Source organism: Phyllobates terribilis, unplaced genomic scaffold (genome assembly GCF_046119375.1).
Source record: "Phyllobates terribilis strain yellow unplaced genomic scaffold, ASM4611937v1 Scaffold_11__3_contigs__length_659146591, whole genome shotgun sequence".
Classification (NCBI taxonomy): Eukaryota; Metazoa; Chordata; class Amphibia; order Anura; family Dendrobatidae; genus Phyllobates; species Phyllobates terribilis.
The window spans coordinates 51,752,788-51,775,428 of NW_027362771.1; the positions used below are offsets into that span (position 1 = coordinate 51,752,788).

General features: G+C 47.7%; 1 protein-coding gene across 1 annotated transcript in view; it reads left to right on the forward strand.

Moving 5' to 3' along the window:
* Positions 1-2,294: 2,294 nt before the first annotated feature.
* HSPA4 (heat shock protein family A (Hsp70) member 4) overlaps positions 2,295-22,641 on the forward strand; it is a 46,731-nt gene continuing 26,384 nt past the window's right edge. The window contains exon 1 of the mRNA XM_073651245.1: positions 2,295-2,549. Within this exon, the coding sequence (XP_073507346.1) occupies positions 2,443-2,549 (107 nt within the window). The 5' untranslated portion in view covers positions 2,295-2,442. The remainder of the gene's footprint in view (positions 2,550-22,641) is intronic.

Genomic DNA, 22,641 nt, shown 5'->3' on the forward strand with positions numbered 1-22,641 from the left:
CTGCTGCTCTCCCAGCCCTGCTGCTCTCCTCGTCCTGCTGCTCTCCTCGTCCTGATGCTCTCCTCGCCCTGCTGCTCTCCTCGACCTGCTGCTCTCCCAGCCCTGCTGCTCTCCTCGCCCTGCTGCTCTCCTTGCCTTGCTGCTCTCCCAGCCCTGCTGCTCTCCTCGTCCTGCTGCTCTCCTCGCCCTGCTGCTCTCCTCGCCCTGCTGCTCTACTCGACCTGCTGCTCTCCCAGCCCTGCTGCTCTCCTTGCCTTGCTGCTCTCCTAGCTCTGATGCTCTCCCAGCCCTGCTGCTCTCCTCGCCCTGCTGCTCTCCCAGCCCTGCTGCTCTCCTCGCCCTGCTGCTCTCCTAGCTCTGATGCTCTCCCAGCCCTGCTGCTCTCCTCGCTCTGATGCTCTCCCAGCCCTGCTGCTCTCCTAGCTCTGATGCTCTCCCAGCCCTGCTGCTCTCCTCGCTCTGATGCTCTCCCAGCCCTGCTGCTCTCCTAGCTCTGATGCTCTCCCAGCCCTGCTGCTCTCCTCGCCTTGCTGCTCTCCTAGCTCTGATGCTCTCCTCGCCCTGCTGCTCTCCCAGCCCTGCTGCTCTCCTCGTCCTGCTGCTCTCCTCGTCCTGATGCTCTCCTCGCCCTGCTGCTCTCCTTGCCTTGCTGCTCTCCTAGCTCTGATGCTCTCCCAGCCCTGCTGCTCTCCTCGCCCTGCTGCTCTCCCAGCCCTGCTGCTCTCCTCGCCCTGCTGCTCTCCTAGCTCTGATGCTCTCCCAGCCCTGCTGCTCTCCTCGCTCTGATGCTCTCCCAGCCCTGCTGCTCTCCTAGCTCTGATGCTCTCCCAGCCCTGCTGCTCTCCTCGCTCTGATGCTCTCCCAGCCCTGCTGCTCTCCTAGCTCTGATGCTCTCCCAGCCCTGCTGCTCTCCTCGCCTTGCTGCTCTCCTAGCTCTGATGCTCTCCCAGCCCTGCTGCTCTCCTCGCCCTGCTGCTCTCCCAGCCCTGCTGCTCTCCTCGTCCTGCTGCTCTCCTCGTCCTGATGCTCTCTTCGCCCTGCTGCTCTCCTCGACCTGCTGCTCTCCCAGCCCTGCTGCTCTCCTCGCCCTGCTGCTCTCCTTGCCTTGCTGCTCTCCCAGCCCTGCTGCTCTCCTCGTCCTGCTGCTCTCCTCGTCCTGCTGCTCTCCTCGCCCTGCTGCTCTCCTCGCCCTGCTGCTCTACTCGACCTGCTGCTCTCCCAGCCCTGCTGCTCTCCTCGCCCTGCTGCTCTCCTTGCCTTGCTGCTCTCCTAGCTCTGCTCTCCCAGCCCTGCTGCTCTCCTCGTCCTGCTGCTCTCCCAGCCCTGCTGCTCTCCTAGCTCTGATGCTCTCCCAGCCCTGCTGCTCTCCTCGCTCTGATGCTCTCCCAGCCCTGCTGCTCTCCTAGCTCTGATGCTCTCCCAGCCCTGCTGCTCTCCTCGCTCTGATGCTCTCCCAGCCCTGCTGCTCTCCTCGCCTTGCTGCTCTCCTAGCTCTGATGCTCTCCCAGCCCTGCTGCTCTCCTCGTCCTGCTGCTCTCCCAGCCCTGCTGCTCTCCTTGCCTTGCTGCTCTCCTAGCTCTGATGCTCTCCCAGCCCTGCTGCTCTCCTCGTCCTGCTGCTCTCCCAGCCCTGCTGCTCTCCTAGCTCTGATGCTCTCCCAGCCCTGCTGCTCTCCTCGCTCTGATGCTCTCCCAGCCCTGCTGCTCTCCTAGCTCTGATGCTCTCCCAGCCCTGCTGCTCTCCTCGCTCTGATGCTCTCCCAGCCCTGCTGCTCTCCTAGCTCTGATGCTCTCCCAGCCCTGCTGCTCTCCTCGCCATGCCGCTCTCCTAACCCTGCTGCTCTCCTCACCCTGCTGCTGCTTTGCTAGCCCTGCTGCTCTCCTAGCCCTGCTGTTGCTTTGCTAGCCCTGCTGCTAATTAGCATTTATTACCATGAATTATGCAGATTTACACCACACTCGGAAAAATCCCCATCACTTGTCCCAGTGCTCATTCTACCCATGGCTACGTCACGGCCTCAGAAGGCGGGGCTACTCCCACATCCCTGCAGTATCCGTAGCAACTGCATCAACGTGCGTATGACGCACACAGCGGCGACGTCTCAAAGGAAGCCCCGCCCCTTCCCCTTCAAAGGAAAATCGAAGCGTGAGGAGGGAGCTTAGTCACCAGGCACCTCCCGCTCATTCCAGTGACGTCACGAGTTTACGAAACGCTCATTGGTCCAGCTAAGGTGCAGGGAGGAGCCGATTGGTCAGGTTAGACCGAGGTTATGACGTAGGACGTCTCGCGATATCTGCCGGCGCTGTTCTTTCCTTTACTCCTCCTTTGACAGCGAGATCTTTCGAGATCTTCCAGAGCTCCATTCATCTCCCGTGGTGGAGTGTAGTGCGGCTGTCTCCGCATCCCCCGTGCTGTCCGCTGCCAGGGTGTCGGGCTGCAGTCATGTCGGTGGTAGGAATCGATCTGGGCTTTCAGAGCTGCTACGTAGCGGTTGCTCGAGCTGGAGGAATCGAGACTGTGGCGAATGAGTACAGCGACCGCAGCACTCCGTGAGTATAGCCGGCGCCGCCATGATGCTTGTCAGCCGCACATGTCCGCTCATCGCTCAGCCCGCTCCGCTGAGGGCAGTGTTCTCCAGTGGATCCTGCTACTGTCTGTATGGTGGAAATGTGGGCGCCGCCATGTCAGCATGTACCCGCTGCTGGGCGGCCTGCCGCCTGAGCCGTTCTGGAGCCTTCCTTGTGCTAATGACCGGCACACTGCGCCCACATCTGTACAGTGCCCCGCACTGGTGGGATAGAGAATAAGTTCATGACGTCTGGTCCTCTGGTGAGGATGTGGTGGGCCTCATTGTCATTCTGCTGTGTGGCCTGCTGCCAGAATGATCAGTGTGACAGCGGAGACCACCCCTGAGGATCCACTCATTACCAGGAAGGATCTCATTTACATGTATAAATATGTGTGATCAATACAAAGGACTGGCCCATGACTTATTCCTTCCAAAGATTATACTAAGGACCAGGGAGCACTCATTAGGAGTGGAAGAAAGGCGATTCCAGCACCTAAACAGGAGAGGGTTCTTTACAGTCAGAGCAGTCAGACTGTGGAATTCCCTACCACAAGAGGTAGTAATGGAGAGGGGACACGTGTATGATCATTGGGGCCCACATTCCCCCATGTGTACCCAGGGCCCAAATAACCTACCGATCCCAGGAGAGGGGACACGTGTATGATCATTGGGGCCCACATTCCCCCATGTGTACCCAGGGCCCAAATAACCTACCGATCCCAGGAGAGGGGACACGTGTATGATCATTGGGGCCCACATTCCCCCATGTGTACCCAGGGCCCAAATAACCTACCGATCCCAGGAGAGGGGACGCGTGTATGATCATTGGGGCCCACATTCCCCCATGTGTACCCAGGGCCCAAATAACCTACCGATCCCAGGAGAGGGGACGCGTGTATGATCATTGGGGCCCACATTCCCCCATGTGTACCCAGGGCCCAAATAACCTACCGATCCCAGGAGAGGGGACGCGTGTATGATCATTGGGGCCCACATTCCCCCATGTGTACCCAGGGCCCAAATAACCTACCGATCCCAGGAGAGGGGACGCGTGTATGATCATTAGGGGCCCACAATCCCCCATGTGTGCCCAGGGCCCAAATAACCTACCAATCCCAGGAGAGGGGACACGTGTAGGATCATTAGGGGCCCACAATCCCCCATGTGCGCCCAGGGCCCAAATAACCTACCAATCCCAGGAGAGGGGACACGTGTAGGATCATTAGGGGCCCACAATCCCCCATGTGCGCCCAGGGCCCAAATAACCTACCAATCCCAGGAGAGGGGACACGTGTAGGATCATTAGGGGCCCACAATCCCCCATGTGCGCCCAGGGCCCAAATAACCTACCAATCCCAGGAGAGGGGACACGTGTAGGATCATTAGGGGCCCACAATCCCCCATGTGCGCCCAGGGCCCAAATAACCTACCAATCCCAGGAGAGGGGACACGTGTAGGATCATTAGGGGCCCACAATCCCCCATGTGCGCCCAGGGCCCAAATAACCTACCAATCCCAGGAGAGGGGACACGTGTAGGATCATTAGGGGCCCACAATCCCCCATGTGTGCCCAGGGCCCAAATAACCTACCAATCCCAGGAGAGGGGACACGTGTAGGATCATTAGGGGCCCACAATCCCCCATGTGTGCCCAGGGCCCAAATAACCTACCAATCCCAGGAGAGGGGACACGTGTAGGATCATTAGGGGCCCACAATCCCCCATGTGTGCCCAGGGCCCAAATAACCTACCAATCCCAGGAGAGGGGACACGTGTAGGATCATTAGGGGCCCACAATCCCCCATGTGTGCCCAGGGCCCAAATAACCTACCAATCCCAGGAGAGGGGACACGTGTAGGATCATTAGGGGCCCACAATCCCCCATGTGTGCCCAGGGCCCAAATAACCTACCAATCCCAGGAGAGGGGACACGTGTAGGATCATTAGGGGCCCACAATCCCCCATGTGTGCCCAGGGCCCAAATAACCTACCAATCCCAGGAGAGGGGACACGTGTAGGATCATTAGGGGCCCACAATCCCCCATGTGTGCCCAGGGCCCAAATAACCTACCAATCCCAGGAGAGGGGACACGTGTAGGATCATTAGGGGCCCACAATCCCCCATGTGTGCCCAGGGCCCAAATAACCCACCAATCCCAGGAGAGGGGACACGTGTAGGATCATTGGAGGCCCACAATCCCCCATGTGTGCCCAGGGCCCAAATAACCCACCAATCCCAGGAGAGGGGACACGTGTAGGATCATTGGAGGCCCACAATCCTGCATTTTGATCTGAGCATTGCCCCACCGAACCTTGGGGTGCGATCATGGGTTGCGCAGGGGGCCTGCTTTGTCTGGACTTCAAGCCGGGATTCATAAGGAGACCCTCATTTTCTCTACATACCACAATACTGCATGCAGCGATCAGGTTCATATCCTCAATGGGGAACTTACAACTAAAGTAAAAAAAAATTCACTTATTCCCCCACCTCATCCCCACCCTAAAAATAAACATATTTATCTATAAAAGCCCTATCTATCAAAATTATAAACATATTTAAAACTTGAAACCAGATCCCAGAACCAAGCAGGTGCACAAACCATTTTTTAATACAAGTTTATAATTTTTTTTCATTGCATAAAAAAAAAAAAAAACTTTTAAGTTTGGTATTGATATAATCATATTGACCTGGAGAATTATATTCCTAGGTCATTTTTACTGCACAATGAATACTGTAACAATACAAAACCCCAAAAATCTGAAATGTATTTAATTTTTTTTTCTACCGTTTTTTTTGAGTAGTTATTGAAAGCTACGACTTGTCCTGCAAAAAATAATTTGCATGCGGATCAACAGTAAAATAAGAAAAGGTTATGGCTCTTGTAGAAGGTTTAGGAAAAAATATAAAACAACAAATCACCCAGTTGTGTGACCTTTTATTTTGCCCACATTCAGTGTGGTCAAGGCACTGTAGTGGCACATGGGCTGGCTTTCCTTCCAGGTCATCGGCACTCTTTGGCCTTTCTCCTCTCATGTGTATTTCAGTACTTTGCTCTCTCCACAAGATCCGACATCACTGACCACATAAAGATACAGGCGCTGGAGGGGATCCCGGGTCCAGGGCTCGCTTGCGTGCTGCCCAGTCAACACATTGATGGGGTGCAGTATATCATATGTAATGCGGGCTGTAATAGTCAGCACTGCTGCAAGTACCGGAAAAACTTAGTCTTGGCTGAAAGTGTTGCACTCTTGAAATTGTTCCAGAAAATGAAGTATTTCTCCCAGAAAATTATTGCAATTACACAAGTATTGTTATACACATGTTTATTTCCCTTGTGTTTATTGGATCAACATAAAAAAGAGAAACAATTGGCAAAATAAACATTTCACACACAACCCCCAAAATATTTGGTTGCACACCCTTTGGAATAAATAACTGCAATCAACCACTTCCTACAACCATCAACAAGCTTTTTGGAGCACTCTTCTTTTGCAAACTAGTCCAGGTCTCTGTTATGTGAAGGGCGCCTTCTCCCAATAGGACTGGACAAGAGGATACAGATTTCATTTACATATTAGACATATGATTCAATAAAAATGTATGGAATGAATACATATAACAGTGACTTTATAATAAGGGATCAAATCATTTAATTCTGGAGGCTATCATTCAGGCGCAGTCTACTACGTGTGAGTGTCCGCATCCAGTATGCGTACACACCCGAAAATGGTGCACAGCAGAGCACAGGTTCGCTCTATCTGCACCATTAGCCTGTCGCCATCGGCGTATACGCCCGAATCCAATTTTTCTGGGGGTTCTGACGTAAGCCTCAACTGGACCAACGAACGGGTGCCTGAACGCAGTGTGAAAGCACCCAGAGATGTGCCTATTTTCTCAGTTCAGGGCATAGTTTTTGCAATCCAGATGTTTGCGGCCAATTCATTATTTGTAACTTTTTAAAATGTAGCAAAATTTTGATGCACATGTACCCCATCTAAAGTGTTTTTTCCATATGACAATGTTTTGCGCAAATGCTACAGCCGAGTACAACATTTTAATCCATCATGCCACATTTTGTTCTAAAGAGGCTGAAAAAGGTGTGAAGGATAACAATAAAGACCATTTTTGTGTAAAATTCATTAATCGCTGTGCACCATTTTGAAGAGTTTGGCGCTAAAAAGGCAAATAATATCACAAGGCAAAAAAGTGACTTAAAAAACTAAATTGTAAATAATGAATTGGGCTCTTAAACTATCAGGTTTTATTTAATAGATAAGGGCCCTGATTCAACCGAATCGGCATTGTTCACCAGGGCTGTGGAATCAGTAAGCCAAACCTTCAACTCCTCAATTTCAGTGACACCGACTCCCTCATACACGGCTCATGTTTTAAGTGATAAATTTACTGTAGCACAGATTCATCTCAGGTAAAAGCTAATCAGGAATAGGACAGACATTTATAGGACATTTCCGAACGTTCCCAAATTCTTATGAAAAAATATTCCCCACAAACTGCATTAAACTACTGTACCCAATTTATTATATATTTTAGGAGTTGGTCCATTTTATACCAACTCCACCAAAGTGGGCACCGACTCCAACTCCACAGCCCTGTATAATGTTCACACCGGTCTTGATGGCTTGTTGGAGTGATACACACCTGATTCATTAACAGGCTTGTCTTAAAAATGCTGTGCACCCCTATGTGCCTCGCCACAGATCTTTTTCCATTTAGGAACAAGAGTAAGATTTGTAGGGGTGGGTGTGTGTTGGGGGGGGGGGGGGGGTTCTTCTTCCCCTCTACTTTGTATCAAACTGCATACAGACATAATGGAGGTATATTTTCAGTTCCAGCACTCAATCGATTGGACAGTGACAAGTGCACTGCATGCTGGGAAGTGAGGTAAAGGAAGTTCCAGCTCCTATAGTTCTGGCACAATCAAATAGTGAGTGACAAATTTTAGAGCATAAGAATACGGACAGTTCCTGGACATATTAGACTAGTATGTGCACCAAAGCCAGATTTAACTTGTGGGTGAGGGCAGCAAGAACAAGCTTTTCTACAGTCTTTTTATCAACCAACGGGGATACTTTAAAAAAAAATAAAAAATAGATAAATGAATAAAGAGAAGCTAAAGTTTAGCTTAATCATTTAAGTGTCCGCTAGACTGATGTGTCTCGTCTCCCCCTCTTTCACCTATACACACATAGAAGTTCCTCTGAAACGCCACCATATTCAAATACCGACGCGTTTGTAATGCGGAACACTCTTTGAATTAGACTATCCATGGTTCGGGCAGCATGAATCATCTGACAAGTTCCTTTTAAGCTGTGCTTTTCTCATTGGGCCAATGTATAGAACATATATTTAGTCCCAGGCGGGAAGCCTCAATGGCTGTCTAGATGGGATAACTGTTATAAATGGTCTTTGGGTTATTAGACTTGGACCACACTGGAGAGCACACTCTTGGATTGAGCCCTCACCAGAGATCGGCTGCTCACTGTCCAACTCTTACACCTCCAAACTACTCATTTCCATGCAGTGGGAACCGATGTCTGTGATAGAGTGGGGGGCACTTTCTTTGTGGCCTCACAAACTTCTAGGTATAGGTAGAACCTAAAGAAGCTGAAAAGCTTATTAATTATGCTTTATGTGATAATTTGTTTTTAACAATTAGATCGCCTGGAGCACCGTTCCAGCAGTGTCTGCACCCGTTCTCCCAGTGCCCGTGTGACATTGCCTGCAGTGCTCACGTGGTATAACAATCATGTGAATGCCGGGAGACCCTATGCCGACATTGCTGGAACGGAGTATAAGATTTTCTTATTTTACTTGGGGAACTCATGATTGTCCAAGTAGTTGAAAAACCCCTTTAACGCTGTAAGGCTCAATGACCTGTACAGTATATCTGTCATGAATAGGAGTAAATGATTGCTCCATGCTGAATATATAAAACTTGGTTCTTCAGAGATGAATAAAAAGACTTGCAGGACCCCGGTCCAGTGACTACGACAGTATTTCGTGACTGCTGTGCCAGAGCCCAGTGCACCTCCTACCTCCCCATCTGATTAGTAGGTCCGGTATGGCATCATTGTTGCGATGTACGAATGACTTTGCATTGGAGCACTCACAGACTCACATGGTCACTGGACTATGGTTCTACATATCTTTTGGATCATCTCTAGAGGATACGGTGTACCAGCACACTCTGCTGGAGGATACAGACAGGTGTAAACCGCTGAACCCCTGCTAAATCTCTAGGGATCGGTGGGAATAGCAATCCCCTCAGATACTGCTAATGGCATTTAGGAGTTTAGAGAGGAAGGGGATTCCCTGAGACCTGAACCCTGGGGTACTGATCCATTGTCTTGGCAGTGGGGGCCTAACAATGCCCTCAGGTCTATCTTATTCTCCTATTTAAACCAGCCAAGGTAAGTATTTTATACACTGCAATACAGAAGTATTGTATTGTGTCATATGAGGGCTCAAGATTATTTATGTTCAAACCCCATAGGAATTGAAATAAAAAGTAAAAAATATAAAACAAATCTTCGTTTTTTACCCTTAAGTTTCTTTTAATGTGTTATGCTTTTTTTTAAAAAAAAAAAAATCATTTGTATCATTTGCTTCATAACGACTCCAGTTATAAAAATGTCATGTTAATGACCCCTCATGGTAATTTCTGTAGGGGGGAAAAAATGCCAGCATTATCTGCCTCCCAACAAGTTGAATAAAAGCAATAAAAAAAAACATCCCATTTTCAATGGTGCAATTGAAGATGTCAACTCAATCCTCAAACAAGTGCTCACAAAGTTTCAGCGATGGAAAATATATAGCGGAAGTAGAAAAACCTAAAAACACATAAATTTACCTTCATAAGTGTGCTGACCTATCAAAGGTTACATGTCATGTTTAAAAACTGGGGAAAAAAGCCCCCAAAATGGAAGCCAAGCCATTGCATTCATTTCCCCCTCCCTCCCCACAAGGTTTTTCATCACAGCTGTACTCCAAAATTGTAGCATTAGAAAAATACAACTGCCACAAATGACAGCACGGTGGCTCAGTGGTTAGCACTGTAGCTTTGCAGCGCTGGGGTCAGATCCCACCAAGGACAAATATCTGCAAGGAGTTTGTATCTTCTCCCCGTGTTTGTGTGGGTTTCCTCCGGGTTCTCCGGTTTCCTCCCACACTCCAAAGACCTACTGATAGGGAATGTAGATTGAGCCCTAATGGGGACAGTGATGACTGTAAAGTTCTATATTAGCTAATAAAATTAATGAAAAGCCCTCATGTGGCTGTTAATTGAAACATTAAAACTATATGGGTCTTAGATCACCGAGATAAAAAATAAAAATTGCATCTTCAAGGCCCAAAATCGATGCATTGTTAGGGGGTTAATATCTCCTAGCAGCTGAGGTGTAGTACGGGAGATTATTGTTATTACAGATGAGTGACTGACTTGCTGATAGTGGGCCTGTAACTTCCACCAGTCACTTTGAGGAGCAGTTGATTTACTGGCCAGACGTTCCTCTTTACCACATGACCAGGCCATGGAAGACTTTTGCGCCCTTTTTTAATTTTGTCCTGCAAAATGTACAACAGGTTAATAAATACTGAAAAAATGCTTCAAAGGGCTGAAGCTACATAACTTGTGATGGATACAGGACGTGTGAAAGTGCAGCAGCACCGTGGTGGCTGTGGTCTGGTCAGGTGCACCAAATGCATTATGTACACTGCTGCATATTGCCAATTTTGGTGCAGTTTGCGCCAAACCTGTTTACCCCCTCCCTCTGTGTGTGTCCAATAGATTTTAACAGGGAATTTCTGTCTCTCTGTGAATTTCACCCATACGGAAACCACATGTGTCCAGCCCACAGCAAAATATGCACCTAACAGCCTACCTCCCTTGATTGTCCAAGCTCGTGTTCACAGGCAGTATAATGCCTGCTGATCAGCTATATAACCTGTAGTTGATTGGATCTTGTTTTAAAAGAGACTAATGTGGTCACTTTGTGCAGACAAAGTACAGGCACTTGTGGTGTGGCCAACAGATTAATGCACCTTCCCACCTACTTGTTTCACCCCCCCCCTCTTTTTTTACTCTTTTTCTTTTTTTCTTTAAATCCTATTTTTATTGAGCATTTCAGAAAATAGTAGAAACGTGAACCATAAACCCACCCAACCCCATTCTCAGACCCAAGTGTCCATAGAGCGATATTCCAGTGAAGCCCAAGGAGATATCTGCCCTATTCACAGTGGAGTCCAGGCGGTTGTCCAGTATACTGTTGCATTGTAAATTTCCCATCCCTTACCCAATTCTCTAAACAAGGAAGCGGAACCATCAGTCGTGTATACACGTTATTAAGTAGAAAGACCCAACAGGCATGTAACTCCTATCCTCAGAACCAGGATGTGTCACCTTCCTCTGGGTATATATTATTCCATGGCCGCCATCCTAGGCTTTCACAGTGAACTTTTGAGTTGAACCCTAAAGGCAAGCATTAAGTCGTGTGTTAGGCTATGTGCCCACGATGCAGAAATGCTCCAGATTTTTTCCTGAGCGTTTCTGCATCTCCCTGGCAGAAAAAACGCATGCGGATTGTACATGCGGATTGTACATGCGTTTTTCTTGCCACGGACATGCGGAAGTGAAGCGTTCTTCACATGCATTTCCACATGTGGGTTGTCAAGCGCTTTCCAAGTGATTTTATCATCACTTGGAAAGTGCTTGTCAACTTGGTCACACTATATAAATCCATGCAACCGGCATGGATTTATATAGCGTGACCTTAAAGAATGGTAAAAAAATAAATCTATACTTACCTTCTGATGGCCCCCGCAGTCTTGCTTCGCTCCGTCCTGGCTACCGGCAGATCGCGGTACACTGCACTGAAGGACCTGCCGTCACATGATTAAATGACGTCAGCGCAGGTCCTTCAGTCCACCGCGATCTGCCGGCAAGTGAAGACAAGGAGAGCGGGGCCCATCCGAAGGTAAGTATAATATATATTTTTTATTTTATTCTTTTTTTCACAGGTTCTATGGTACTTGGGTCCGGAGGAGAGTCTCCTCTCCTCCACACCCGGGTACCATCCGCACATAGAAACGCATATTATCTATATGTGCAAATGTGCTGACACGGATAATATGCGTTTCAATGCAAGTCAATGGCTGCAATTACGCTGCGTGTCCGCAAAATTAATGGACATGCTGCGTATTTTTCCGCAATGATAATCTGCAGCGGAAATTTCCGCAGCATGTGCACAGCACATGCGGATTATCATTGGAGAACATGGCAGGCCTTCTACCATGCGGTTTTTAAGCGTTTCTGCAGCGTTTTTGCCGCTGCGGAAACACTTAAAAAATGCATTGTGGGCACACAGCCTAAGCCTACCAAGTTTTGGAGTCTCCTAATTGGTTATTGCGGACAATAGTAGTCTTGGCTATGTCTGGGTTAGAGGAGCAAGGCCTGGGGAGTCCAACCATGGAGTTCACTTTTTTTTTTTTTTCAAATTTGAACGGGGAATCTATCCTTTTGAAATACACATTTTTCAAGGCGAAGCATGCAATTAATTTTAGGACTAAATTCCTGTCTGATAGGGGAGCTTCATCCTTTCAGTAGAGGGCAGTTTATTTCCTCGCCTGGTAGAGCAGTCTTAGGATGGATAATTAGTGAGTCTCCTCAGTTGGCAGGTCACTAACAACCCATTAGGCATACAATAGGGTGTGAGGGAATGTTGCACTCAAACACACTGACCACATTACATGGTATAAATCAGTATTAGGACATCTACATCTATAGCATAGTGAGCCTGCCTTATAGCTGCAGAGAAACATTGTACACTGTGAATCATGTAATATTGTTAGTCTTTGCACTTAGCTCATTGATACCTTAGGGACAGCCTGGAGGATGTCAGCCCACCTATCCTCAGTGGTTGGGCCCCCGTCTTGTTCCTATTTAGTCCTTAGGATGCACCCCACTCCTCCCCCTTTGATTTTCAGCTCTGCCTTTATAGAGCCAGAGAGGGGTGGAGAACGATGGAAAATAAACAGGTGGGGAAGGATCACCTAAACGTTTGGGTACACCAAGGGTGCACTGAGCGCCTGTACATGGTTTGAACAGTCATTCTGTTCAAACCAAGTAGATATAGAGCATGTATATTGTTGGCAGCACATCCCCTGTTTACTTGGTAAGCAATGCTGCCAACAACTGCGATCGTTAGCTAGTGTACCTCAGAATAATCAGTTGGCTGATAATAGGCCTGTGTTAGATGCTGTTGGCAATCTGGCCATAATTTTTTTTTTAAGACTGGCACCAGGCTTTATGAAAGGTTCCCTGGAGTATAATGCGCCAAATCCATTTTGGTGCATCTTCTCTGTGGCATGCACTTTTGCGGAATTTGACAGGTACTGATTTAACCACGCTTTGTCCCACCCCATCTCTGCCCATTATATCGGAGCTGCTTCAAGCTGCAAAATGTTTGCGACAAAATGTTGCTCCTTTTTTAAGTGTTTTACACCAGTAAACTTTTTTACTACTCCGGCCTCTTAGCGTTCATTTTTCCTGCAGCGGCACCACAGGAGAAGTACTACATTAGACAGCGCTCATATAAAACCATGCCTGGTCCATGTACTGCAGGACAGGTTATCCAGAGCGGGAGACAACCTGTGTGTCCTCTATGGCTAACAGATGAGTACCCAACTCTGCTGGCTGTGCTCCCTAAGGCCTCGTTCAGACATCCATGTTTAAACACGTCCGCGAAAAAACGATGCCAGTGTTTTCAGTGTGTCATCGGTGTCTTTAATGGATGGATAAGTAAATGACACAGCTTCTCCTATACTTTGCAATGTTAAAGGAGATATCCGGGACACCTTGTCCTAAGCACTAACTGGCATAGTTGTTGCTAACAGAGGCAGCTACCTGCCTGTTGTACCCAGTGCCGGTCATTGACCGCACCTGCCGGAGATTCATCTGCTCCCTGTCAACAGAGCATCAACTTGTTTTCCTGTTGATAGGACGGGACTACTGGTGTCATGTTGATTGACAGTGGCTTCCCCCAATTAGGCAGCAGGGAGCCCGCTGACAATCCGCATGACACCAGTAGTCCCGCCCTGTCAGCAGGAACAAACAAACTGCCGGTCTATTGACGTGACGTCAGTGGAAGTCTGTGACCGCTCTGTTCTGGTGGAGAACGACATCGGGCACAATGGGCAGGTAGGTAGCAACTACATGTCTGTTAGTGCCTAGGCACATATTTATTTTTTAAAGTCCTGGATAACTCCTTTAAATACGGACAGCACACGTTTGGTACACTGATGCCATCCATGTTCTGTTCGTGTTTTTCACGGACCCATTGAGTGGTTTTGGTCCTTTTCATCCATGATTCTGGAGAAACTCCAGTGAGTTTTGCAAGGACACACTGTTCATGAAGAAACATGGACATGTGGACACCTCATAGACTATACTGGGTATGTGTTCTTTCTGTGAAAAACACTGAACCTGTATGTGCAACCAACACTGACATCTGGATAAGGCCTAAGAGGGTTTCTGAGTTTTTTTTACTCATTAAAGACTATTTTCAGTGACTCTTTTTGGAGTTGTGGCTCTGATGTACATTTGTGTCTACCATACATTGTATTTCTCACAAGCTGCAGAAGACGTGTAGGGGATTAGAATGGTAGGCTTTTCCTACCTTCATGTCTTTCTAATACACCATGTAGCTGGAAGGTTGCCACTCAACACGTTAGGAATGGTTTCTCATTGTGTCATCTAATAAGCCTTTATCCCTTAGATATTCGGTTCTGCAAGTTGCATCAACACATTGATGAGAAGCCAGATCTGGGACAGGTCCGTGACTCACCATGACATGGCGTATACATGAGAAATCGGGCAGATCTCCCTATACAACACATCAAGTCAAATCGCTAAATAACTGGATTATTGGAGTATATTTGATTAGAGCTTGTAATCCTGCTGGTGTCATCTAGGTCTGGTCCAGGTGACACAAATGCAGAGCTTGTTACAGTGTGTCAGCGCTGTATGAAACCAGCTCTTCTCTGGTGCCAGCTGGACACATTTTCATGGATTTAGTGCTATGTATTGCCCAATGTTGTTCACGAATCTGTGGAAGAAGTTTTTGCCATCTGAACATGACTGTTCACACCGTCATCAAGGCTTCTCTGCTATAGACATTGGCGCTGATTTGTCTGATTATCCCTGGTCCCTTCCAATCAATGTTAGATTTTTATTCTCTGCTCATTTGTCATGTATTAGATTATTCCTTATAAGATCTTTTGTCAGCAAGCAGCAGATCTTCATGAGCCTTGATGGTAGCATATTTTTTTTTTTTTTTTTTTTTTTAATCTGGCATTTACTATTGATACTAAGATGTAAAAGCCAGAGCCAGAGAAATGTCTATGGCCCGTGGCCAAGTGATTCATTCTACATGCCTGCCTCTACAGATGAACATATGAGCAGCACAATTGGTACTAACTCAATGACCGGCCTGTATACAACATGGACTTCTCCAATTGCTGTCTTGTTTTTGATTGTGATTGTCACGTAGTTTTTTTAATTTTATGATCATAACCTGAAAATTCAACCAGTCAAAAAAGAAAATTATATGCAGGTCTGACTTTTTTTTGTGTATCTACCATTGCCAAAGAAATGGAATCTCCCCATGATTAGGAACACATACCAAATGCTTGTTAACAGACACTTGAAACGCGTTGAAGATCAGTTACCACTCTTCTATGGATTTGAAATAAAGTGCTAAATTTAACCTATTTAGATTGAGTTGGATAAAGTGACCTCCTTTTTACAATTGATCACTGTTTTGCAATAGTTTCTGCTCCAGGCTCTCTAAAATTCGTGAAAAGGGAAAATCACCAGATCACCTATATTTCCAAAGACACGGCTCTCCTCTCATTGAACCATGCAGTGTTGGTTTGGTGGAGCAATTGGGGAATTCTTCTGGGTCTTGCAATGGCGCTGATTTGCTAAACTACATGCGCCAAAATGCTGGCTTATTTTGCACCACAGCACTGTCTCCAATGCTTTTCTATACACAGGATTATTTATTTATTTTCCATTAAGAGTACATGGCCTATTGGGAAAAGGTGTGTGTGTGTTGTCTAAATTGTGATCCCTTATGTGAATTGTATCAAAATCGTGCCTTTTTTTTCTTTCCCCATGACGGCACCACGGAGAGAGGGGATCCGCCCTTCAAGGACAGGAAACCTACAGATAAAAAGGGCGGCACCTCTCTCCCGCATCAGTTGGTTTCCTGTCCTTGACAGGGACCTACGGATGAAATCCTGAAGAAAGAAGATTTTACTTACCAGGCCTGACCAGTCTGGCTCAGGCAGCGGGGGTTCCCTGCCTCGGCTGGTGCGGTGTCCTGAAGCGCCACAGCTGGGGTCAGCGGGCCTCTAGGGTGGCAGGGAGACTCGAAGCAAGCCGCGGTCTCCTGTGGCGTCGGGCCCAGGCGGTAAGTATAGGAGGCTCAGGGCTCGGGTTGGGAGTAGGCCTGAGCCCTGGGTCAGGGTCTGGGCCTTGTGCAGCGCGCGCCCCGCATGCTTGCCGGATAGCGATTCGGCGTTTGGGCGGGTGCGTGCGCACACCGACGCTCCCCCACGCGCGCGCGCCGGAAGTGACGCGGGAGGCGCCCGGAAGTGACGCGGCCGCAGGAGCGGCGAGTTCAAACGCGCGCGCAGGAAAGGCCTAACATGGAGGACACAGCGGTGCCCTGGCCAGAGGGGGGCGCTCCCCACATCGGTGTTGGAGGGGGAGGGGGCGGTCACCTGCATAGCTTAAATTGCCAGGGAAGCAAAGGAAAAATGCTTCCTGGCATACGTGAAAATCAGCAGTATGAGTGACCAGGAGCCCCAGGAGGTGCAGTCCCTGCGCCCCCACTCACCATCTCCATCACCTCAGAGGAAACGCACGAAAGGACCCTCCAGCGGCCCTCCGCGTCAACATATTCAAGGTGACGGAGAAAGCGGTCGGTCCGGCAGGTCTTCTCAGCGTGGCAAAGATTCCGGCACGGCATCAGCCTCGGCGAAAGACCCAGCTACCAGAGCAGGTTCCTCTTCGAATGCGGTATTCCCTCTCTCTCTTTCGTATAGGCGGTAAGTGATCTTCGTGAAAGTTCACTTGTAATTTGGACCCTCCCCCCTCTCTTTTCTTCTTGGGGAAGTTTAAAAACGGGGCCTGCGCACTTTACGCAGCAGATCTACCCACCACATGGCAAAAGAGACTATGTAGCTCATGCATCGAGCAAACCATCTGTGAGGAGACCCCTAAGTTTGCTACCGAGCTCAGATCCCTGATAAAATCACAAGTCGAAGATACCTTTAAATCCCTCCAAAAGGGGGGGAAGAAGCATAAAAATAACTAGGCACCTTTCCCCGGAGTCAGAGTCTAGTAAATCAGATGAGGAAGTTGCGGTATCTGAATCATCCGGTTCATCATCTGCTTCCTCCTCTTCAGAGGACGGTGGTCGTAACTGTTTCCCTATAGACGGAACAGATAGCTTAATCAAAGCAGTTAGGTCCACCATGGGGTTTGTAGACCCTCATCCCAAAAAGTCCATCCAAGAGATAATGTTCAGTGGCTTAGGTCAGAAAAGAAAGAGATCCTTCCCTCTTAATGATCAGGTACACGACCTGATTAAGAGAGAATGGAAGAAGCCAGAGAGAAAAGGGTTGTTGACCCCAAAAAGGAAATACCCCTTTGAGGACCCTGTATGCTCTTTCTGGAATAAAGCGCCAAAAATTGACGTGGCGGTAGCCAAAGCCTCTAAAAAATATTCCCTGCCGTTTGAAGACATGGGGGTACTCAAAGACCCTATGGACAAAAAAGCGGACTCCTTTCTGAAAGGAGCCTGGGAAGCGGCAGGGGGGGGGTTAAAACCTGCAGTGGCAGCCACTTGCACAGCCAGATCCTTGATGGTTTGGCTGGACCAGCTGGAATCTCAGCTAAAAGACAAGGCTTCAAGGGAGGATATTATAGGGGCCATCCCTGTGATGAAAGGCGCAGCGGCTTTTCTGGCGGACGCCTCAGCCGACTCCGTCAGACTGGCAGCCAGAGCAGGGAGTTTTTCAAATGCAGCTAGACGGGCCCTATGGCTCAAATGCTGGCCAGGTGACCTCCAAACAAAATCCAAACTGTGCTCCATCCCGTGTGAAGGAGAATTTTTGTTCGGATCTACCCTAGATGACATCCTGGATAAAGCCGGGGATGACAAAAAACGATTTCCGGTTCTCTCCGGTTCATCATTCAGGAAGGGTTTTCGGAGCAAAAAATTCATGCGAAAGAGGCCCCCCAAAGATCAGGACAGGTGGGAAGATAGGAGACAGAAGAAAGCCAAGGGGTTTATGTTCAACAGGCCCTTTAGTGACAGCAAGAAGCCCGCCCAATGAAACGCAGCCCCAGGTGGGGGGAAGGCTGCTCCATTTCCTCCCAGCCTGGGAAAAGATTTCAAATGTGGGCTGGATTTTGGGCCTGATTAAAATCTGGGCTAAAACTCCAGTTCCTCTCCACTCCCCGAGGAAATTTCACAGTAACCCCCGTAAGGTCCTCAGCGGTAGAGCAGTTGGCTCTAGAACAGGAAGTCCTAGACCTAGTGGACAGAGCAGTCCTGCAGGAGGTCTCAGCTCAGGAGGCAGGCGAGGGGTTTTACTCCCCACTATTCCTCAGGAGAAAACCGGATGGTACACTCAGGACTATCGTAAACCTGAAGAAATTAAACAAGTTTCTAAATATACAACCTTTCAAGATGGAGTCAATAAAAACTTGTGTGAAATTACTGTTTCCAGGCTGTTTCATGACTGTCTTAGACCTAAAAGACGCCTACTATCATGTCCCCATTCACAGGGACTACCAGAAATTCCTGAGGGTAGCTATACCAATAAGGGGCACAATCAGACACTTCCAGTATGGGGCCCTTCCCTTCGGGTTAGCAATAGCCCCCAGAGTCTTCACGAAAGTGATGTCGGAAGTCATGGCTCATCTGAGGGAGAGGAACATCCTGATAGTCCAGGTATGGGACTATCTACTGGTTATAGGCAACTCGTTCAGCCACTGCAAAGACCAGCTAGCGGTAGTCATGGATTCTTTGACAAGTTTGGGATGGCTTCTAAATCTAAAAAAATCCAGAGTGGAGCCAGTTCAGCTACAGGAATACTTAGGTATCCTGTTAGATTCAAGAAGTCAGGAATGCCGTCTTCCGGAAGAGAAAGTCCAAAATATGATAGCCCGTGTGTCCTATGTGAGGAAGCATCCGGTTATGACACTAAGGGGAGCAATGTCCCTCCTCGGTTCTATGACTGCCTGCATCCCGGGGGTCCGCTGGGCTCAGTTGCACACCAGGGTCTTACAATGGGAGATTTTGAGGGCGGAAAAATCTCTAAGAGGGCACTTAGAAGGTCGACTGACCTTATCCTCAAAAACTTTACTTTCCCTAACATGGTGGACAAAGAAAGAAAATCTAGGCAGGGGCGTCCCATGGACAATACAGTCACCCCAGATTCTGACGACAGATGCAAGCCCCAAGGGGTGGGGGGCTCATCTAGAGGACCGAGTGGCTCAGGGAGTCTGGGCAAAGGGGGTGGAAGGTTCTTCCTCCAACATGAAAGAACTTCTGGCGGTGAAGTATGGCCTCTTGGAATTTCTAAACGTGTTAAAAGGTCACCACGTGAGAGTGTTCTCGGACAACCGAGTAGTGGTGGCATATCTAAATCACCAGGGGGTACCCGGTCCATCTCCCTTCTTCAGGCGTCAAGCTCCATCCTCCACGTAACAGAGAGGAATCTAGAGTCCTTATCAGCTCTGCATATATATATATATATATATATATATATATATATATATATATATATATATATATATATATAAAAAAATGCCATATTTGGTGTTACTAACCTGGCGGTCCTCTCGGTGCTCTGTAACCCAACTGATGCGGGAGAGAGGTGCCGCCCTTTTTATCTGTAGGTTTCCTGTCCTTGAAGGGCGGATCCCCTCTCTCCGTGGTGCCGTCATGGGTTCCGAGAAATTTCGTTACCGGTAAGTAACTACTCTTCTTTTTTTTTTTTTTTCTTTCGTGCTTGACCGACAGTTCGGAGCATCTGCACCACTTTCCGCTGCTGCTATAACCTTGCCTCTGCAGCATTGGAGGAGCTCAGCAGCACTGGAGATTGGAGGATCAGGCGCCTTATGCTCGCTCCAGCCATCTGGCCAGCTTCAGATAATTTGATCAAACACGCCATCTCTTTCCATTACTGTAAGGTCCAGTTCTGATACTTGTTACAGGTCGCCATGTACTCTAACCAGTCTGCAGTTACTCAGCTCCATTGCATCTGGTAGCTCAATGTTATGATACCTTTCTATCATAACCAGCATTAAAGGGAAGCTGTGACTATGAAAATACCTTCCAATCTGCAGGCACCAGAGCAGAGGAATTTGACTGATATACAGTTTTGCGAGATCTGTGTTTTTATTCATTTTAACCTCTGCTGGGATTTTTGGCAATTTGTGCTACAGTAGCTTTTCTGAGGGATCAGACCAGATGGGCTTCACTTGCCAGAAGCTTCAGTGAAACTTGGGTGCCCATAAACCTTTTGTAGTGGACTCTTGTCCTCTCCATGGGGATAGTGGAGTAAGCCCCTCCAGACTGAGCTGCCTAGAGAACAAAAGTGTCTACAAATAATTCATACTGTCTGATTCTTCTCTTCCCTGACATCATCTGTTGAGCGAGTTGGGCGAGTTGGGAGGCCCCCATACACTTTAGATAGTCGTCCTTGTAAGCCACAGCCAGGGGATGTAAGGCGGTGGGGTACTGATAACACTGGCATGTAAAGGGAGGATTATCTGGGAGCCAACACCTATGTACCCTATAATTCTGTAAAGACCATACTTGCTACCTTTATGGTGGAGAACAAGGATTCCCTTAGTACGCTGACTCTCGTCTAACGTTGAGCCCATTTATTAATTTGATCCTGATACAGATTTATTGGAACATCTTTTATCTGATTTACACATAATGAGAATTGCTAGATGAAGTTTGAAGTGATTTGGCTGCAGTTATAAACCAATTGCCACTTTGATATGAATGGTAATATTTGTGTAGGTGGATATCTATGGACACACTCGATGGTAAATATGGCTATTGTATACTGTGGGTGGTGTCACGCCGGCTACATAGACTTCACAAATAGCTCTGTTTGCTGGGTTATTTCTGAGAAGCATTGCATGTGCATGATGTATGAAGCGCTGTGGTAATATTCCCATTGTATCATCTGTGACATTCCTTAGAAGTTGTGCGACGGTCTGTTCATCGTCAACTGCATAGCAACACTATATAGCTGATCTGTTTGTCCTCGGAAAAGTATCACAATCTGGAGTTGCCTTAGATGCACTATTTTATTACCCTGCTGGTTTTAGAATTGCTTTGCGCAATATTAAGGTGAGACCCTGAGGAACCTAATATTACCTTTTCCATAATGCTTTATTACGTTTACTGCAGAATTACATTTCTAGATGTGGATAAAACCTTTGTATCCTATTCCTATGACCAGTGGTATTACCAAATCATGGTGCTCATTACCACAAGCCTATGTTCTTAGGGATGCTGCCAAACTCCTCCAACCACAGAAAAAGAACAAAACCAGTCACCTACAGAAACGCTAATTTTTTTTTATTTTTTGCAGATATAGTAGAAATCTGCTGGTAAATGGCATTAAAATGTCTGCCTGCCTTACTACAGCAGCGGCTACAGAGAGAAAATTAACTTCTATCCTCCCAGGAGCCACTTGTTTCCGTCATCGGGTGGCGTAGGTCACCACTCGCTATACTGTGAGCGCGCTGTAGTCACTTGCCGACACTTTCATTGACATTCTGCTTGGTACACACTTAGTGAAGCTTGGTATTACGTTCATATGAATAGGCAACCATATAATTCATAAAGCTACGAAGTCAGCCAATGTGATAGCAGCTGCTGTTAGGTGGTTTTGCTCTCTAGCTAACACAGGTGGGTCTTGACTATGGGACTTTATAGGGGTAATATTCAAGTCTGTTAGATTAGTCAGAGCACTGATCCTGGAAAGATTGATCCAACCTGTGTCCTGATCATGCAAATATTGGACCCATGCTGCCTGATACGGAAGACGCTTAGTTAAAAGGTTAATGAGGAAGGCTCAAAAATAAACTATGACCCTGCAGGTGAGGCACTACAGTACGCTTGAGCTCCACAATGAAAACGTGTCATAGTATATGACATATCTGTCATAAATCGCCCATCTGTTGTCTGTATATTGTATACTGCATACAGTTTACAGGGTAAGTGACTGGTGTATGACATACTGTGACTACAGAACATCAGATTTTATATACAAGATAATGTGATATGTTTTACTATGTCTGCAGAGCATCAGACATTTGCCCAGTCGCGTATTACCCTCCATATAATATGGAATGTCCTGTATCCAGCTGCTATATCTGTCCAGTACTGCTCCCTCAGCTGATGTTCAGTGAATTACTGACGTAGCTTGAATTTTCATACAGACCGGGTCATGCTGGAGCCGATGAACTGTCAAGGCTGCCTGATCTGCTTGAAAGATCAAGCTGCTGCTCTACTTCAGTACAGAATCCTATGCTGGGTTGGTTCGCAGATGACAGTCACCCTGTCACTTCACTTCCTCACGTTACAGATCGAAGCATCCTCCACACCACCAGTCTGAGCTGCGAAACTTGCTTAATCAGGATGCTTTTATACAAGTGTCTCATCTGTCCCACTCCCTGGCCGCATCCATACCCTTCTGCCGCTTCCAAGGTGCCGGTATTGGCCCGGCTTCAAAGAATGGAGCTAATATCTATTTCACCATTCTGGCCAAATCAAGAATCTGGCTAAGGAGAGACCACAAAGTAATTTGATCGCCCACACCTACTTGTAATCAGAGTTTTCCAAGATCTACAAAGTTTTCATTTTGCCCCTTTGGCGGCATTCAAGTAGTAAAATTGTCTTTAAGTTTTTAGGTCAGTTTCCAAGGGCTAATTTCTGAGCGCTTTGATTTCC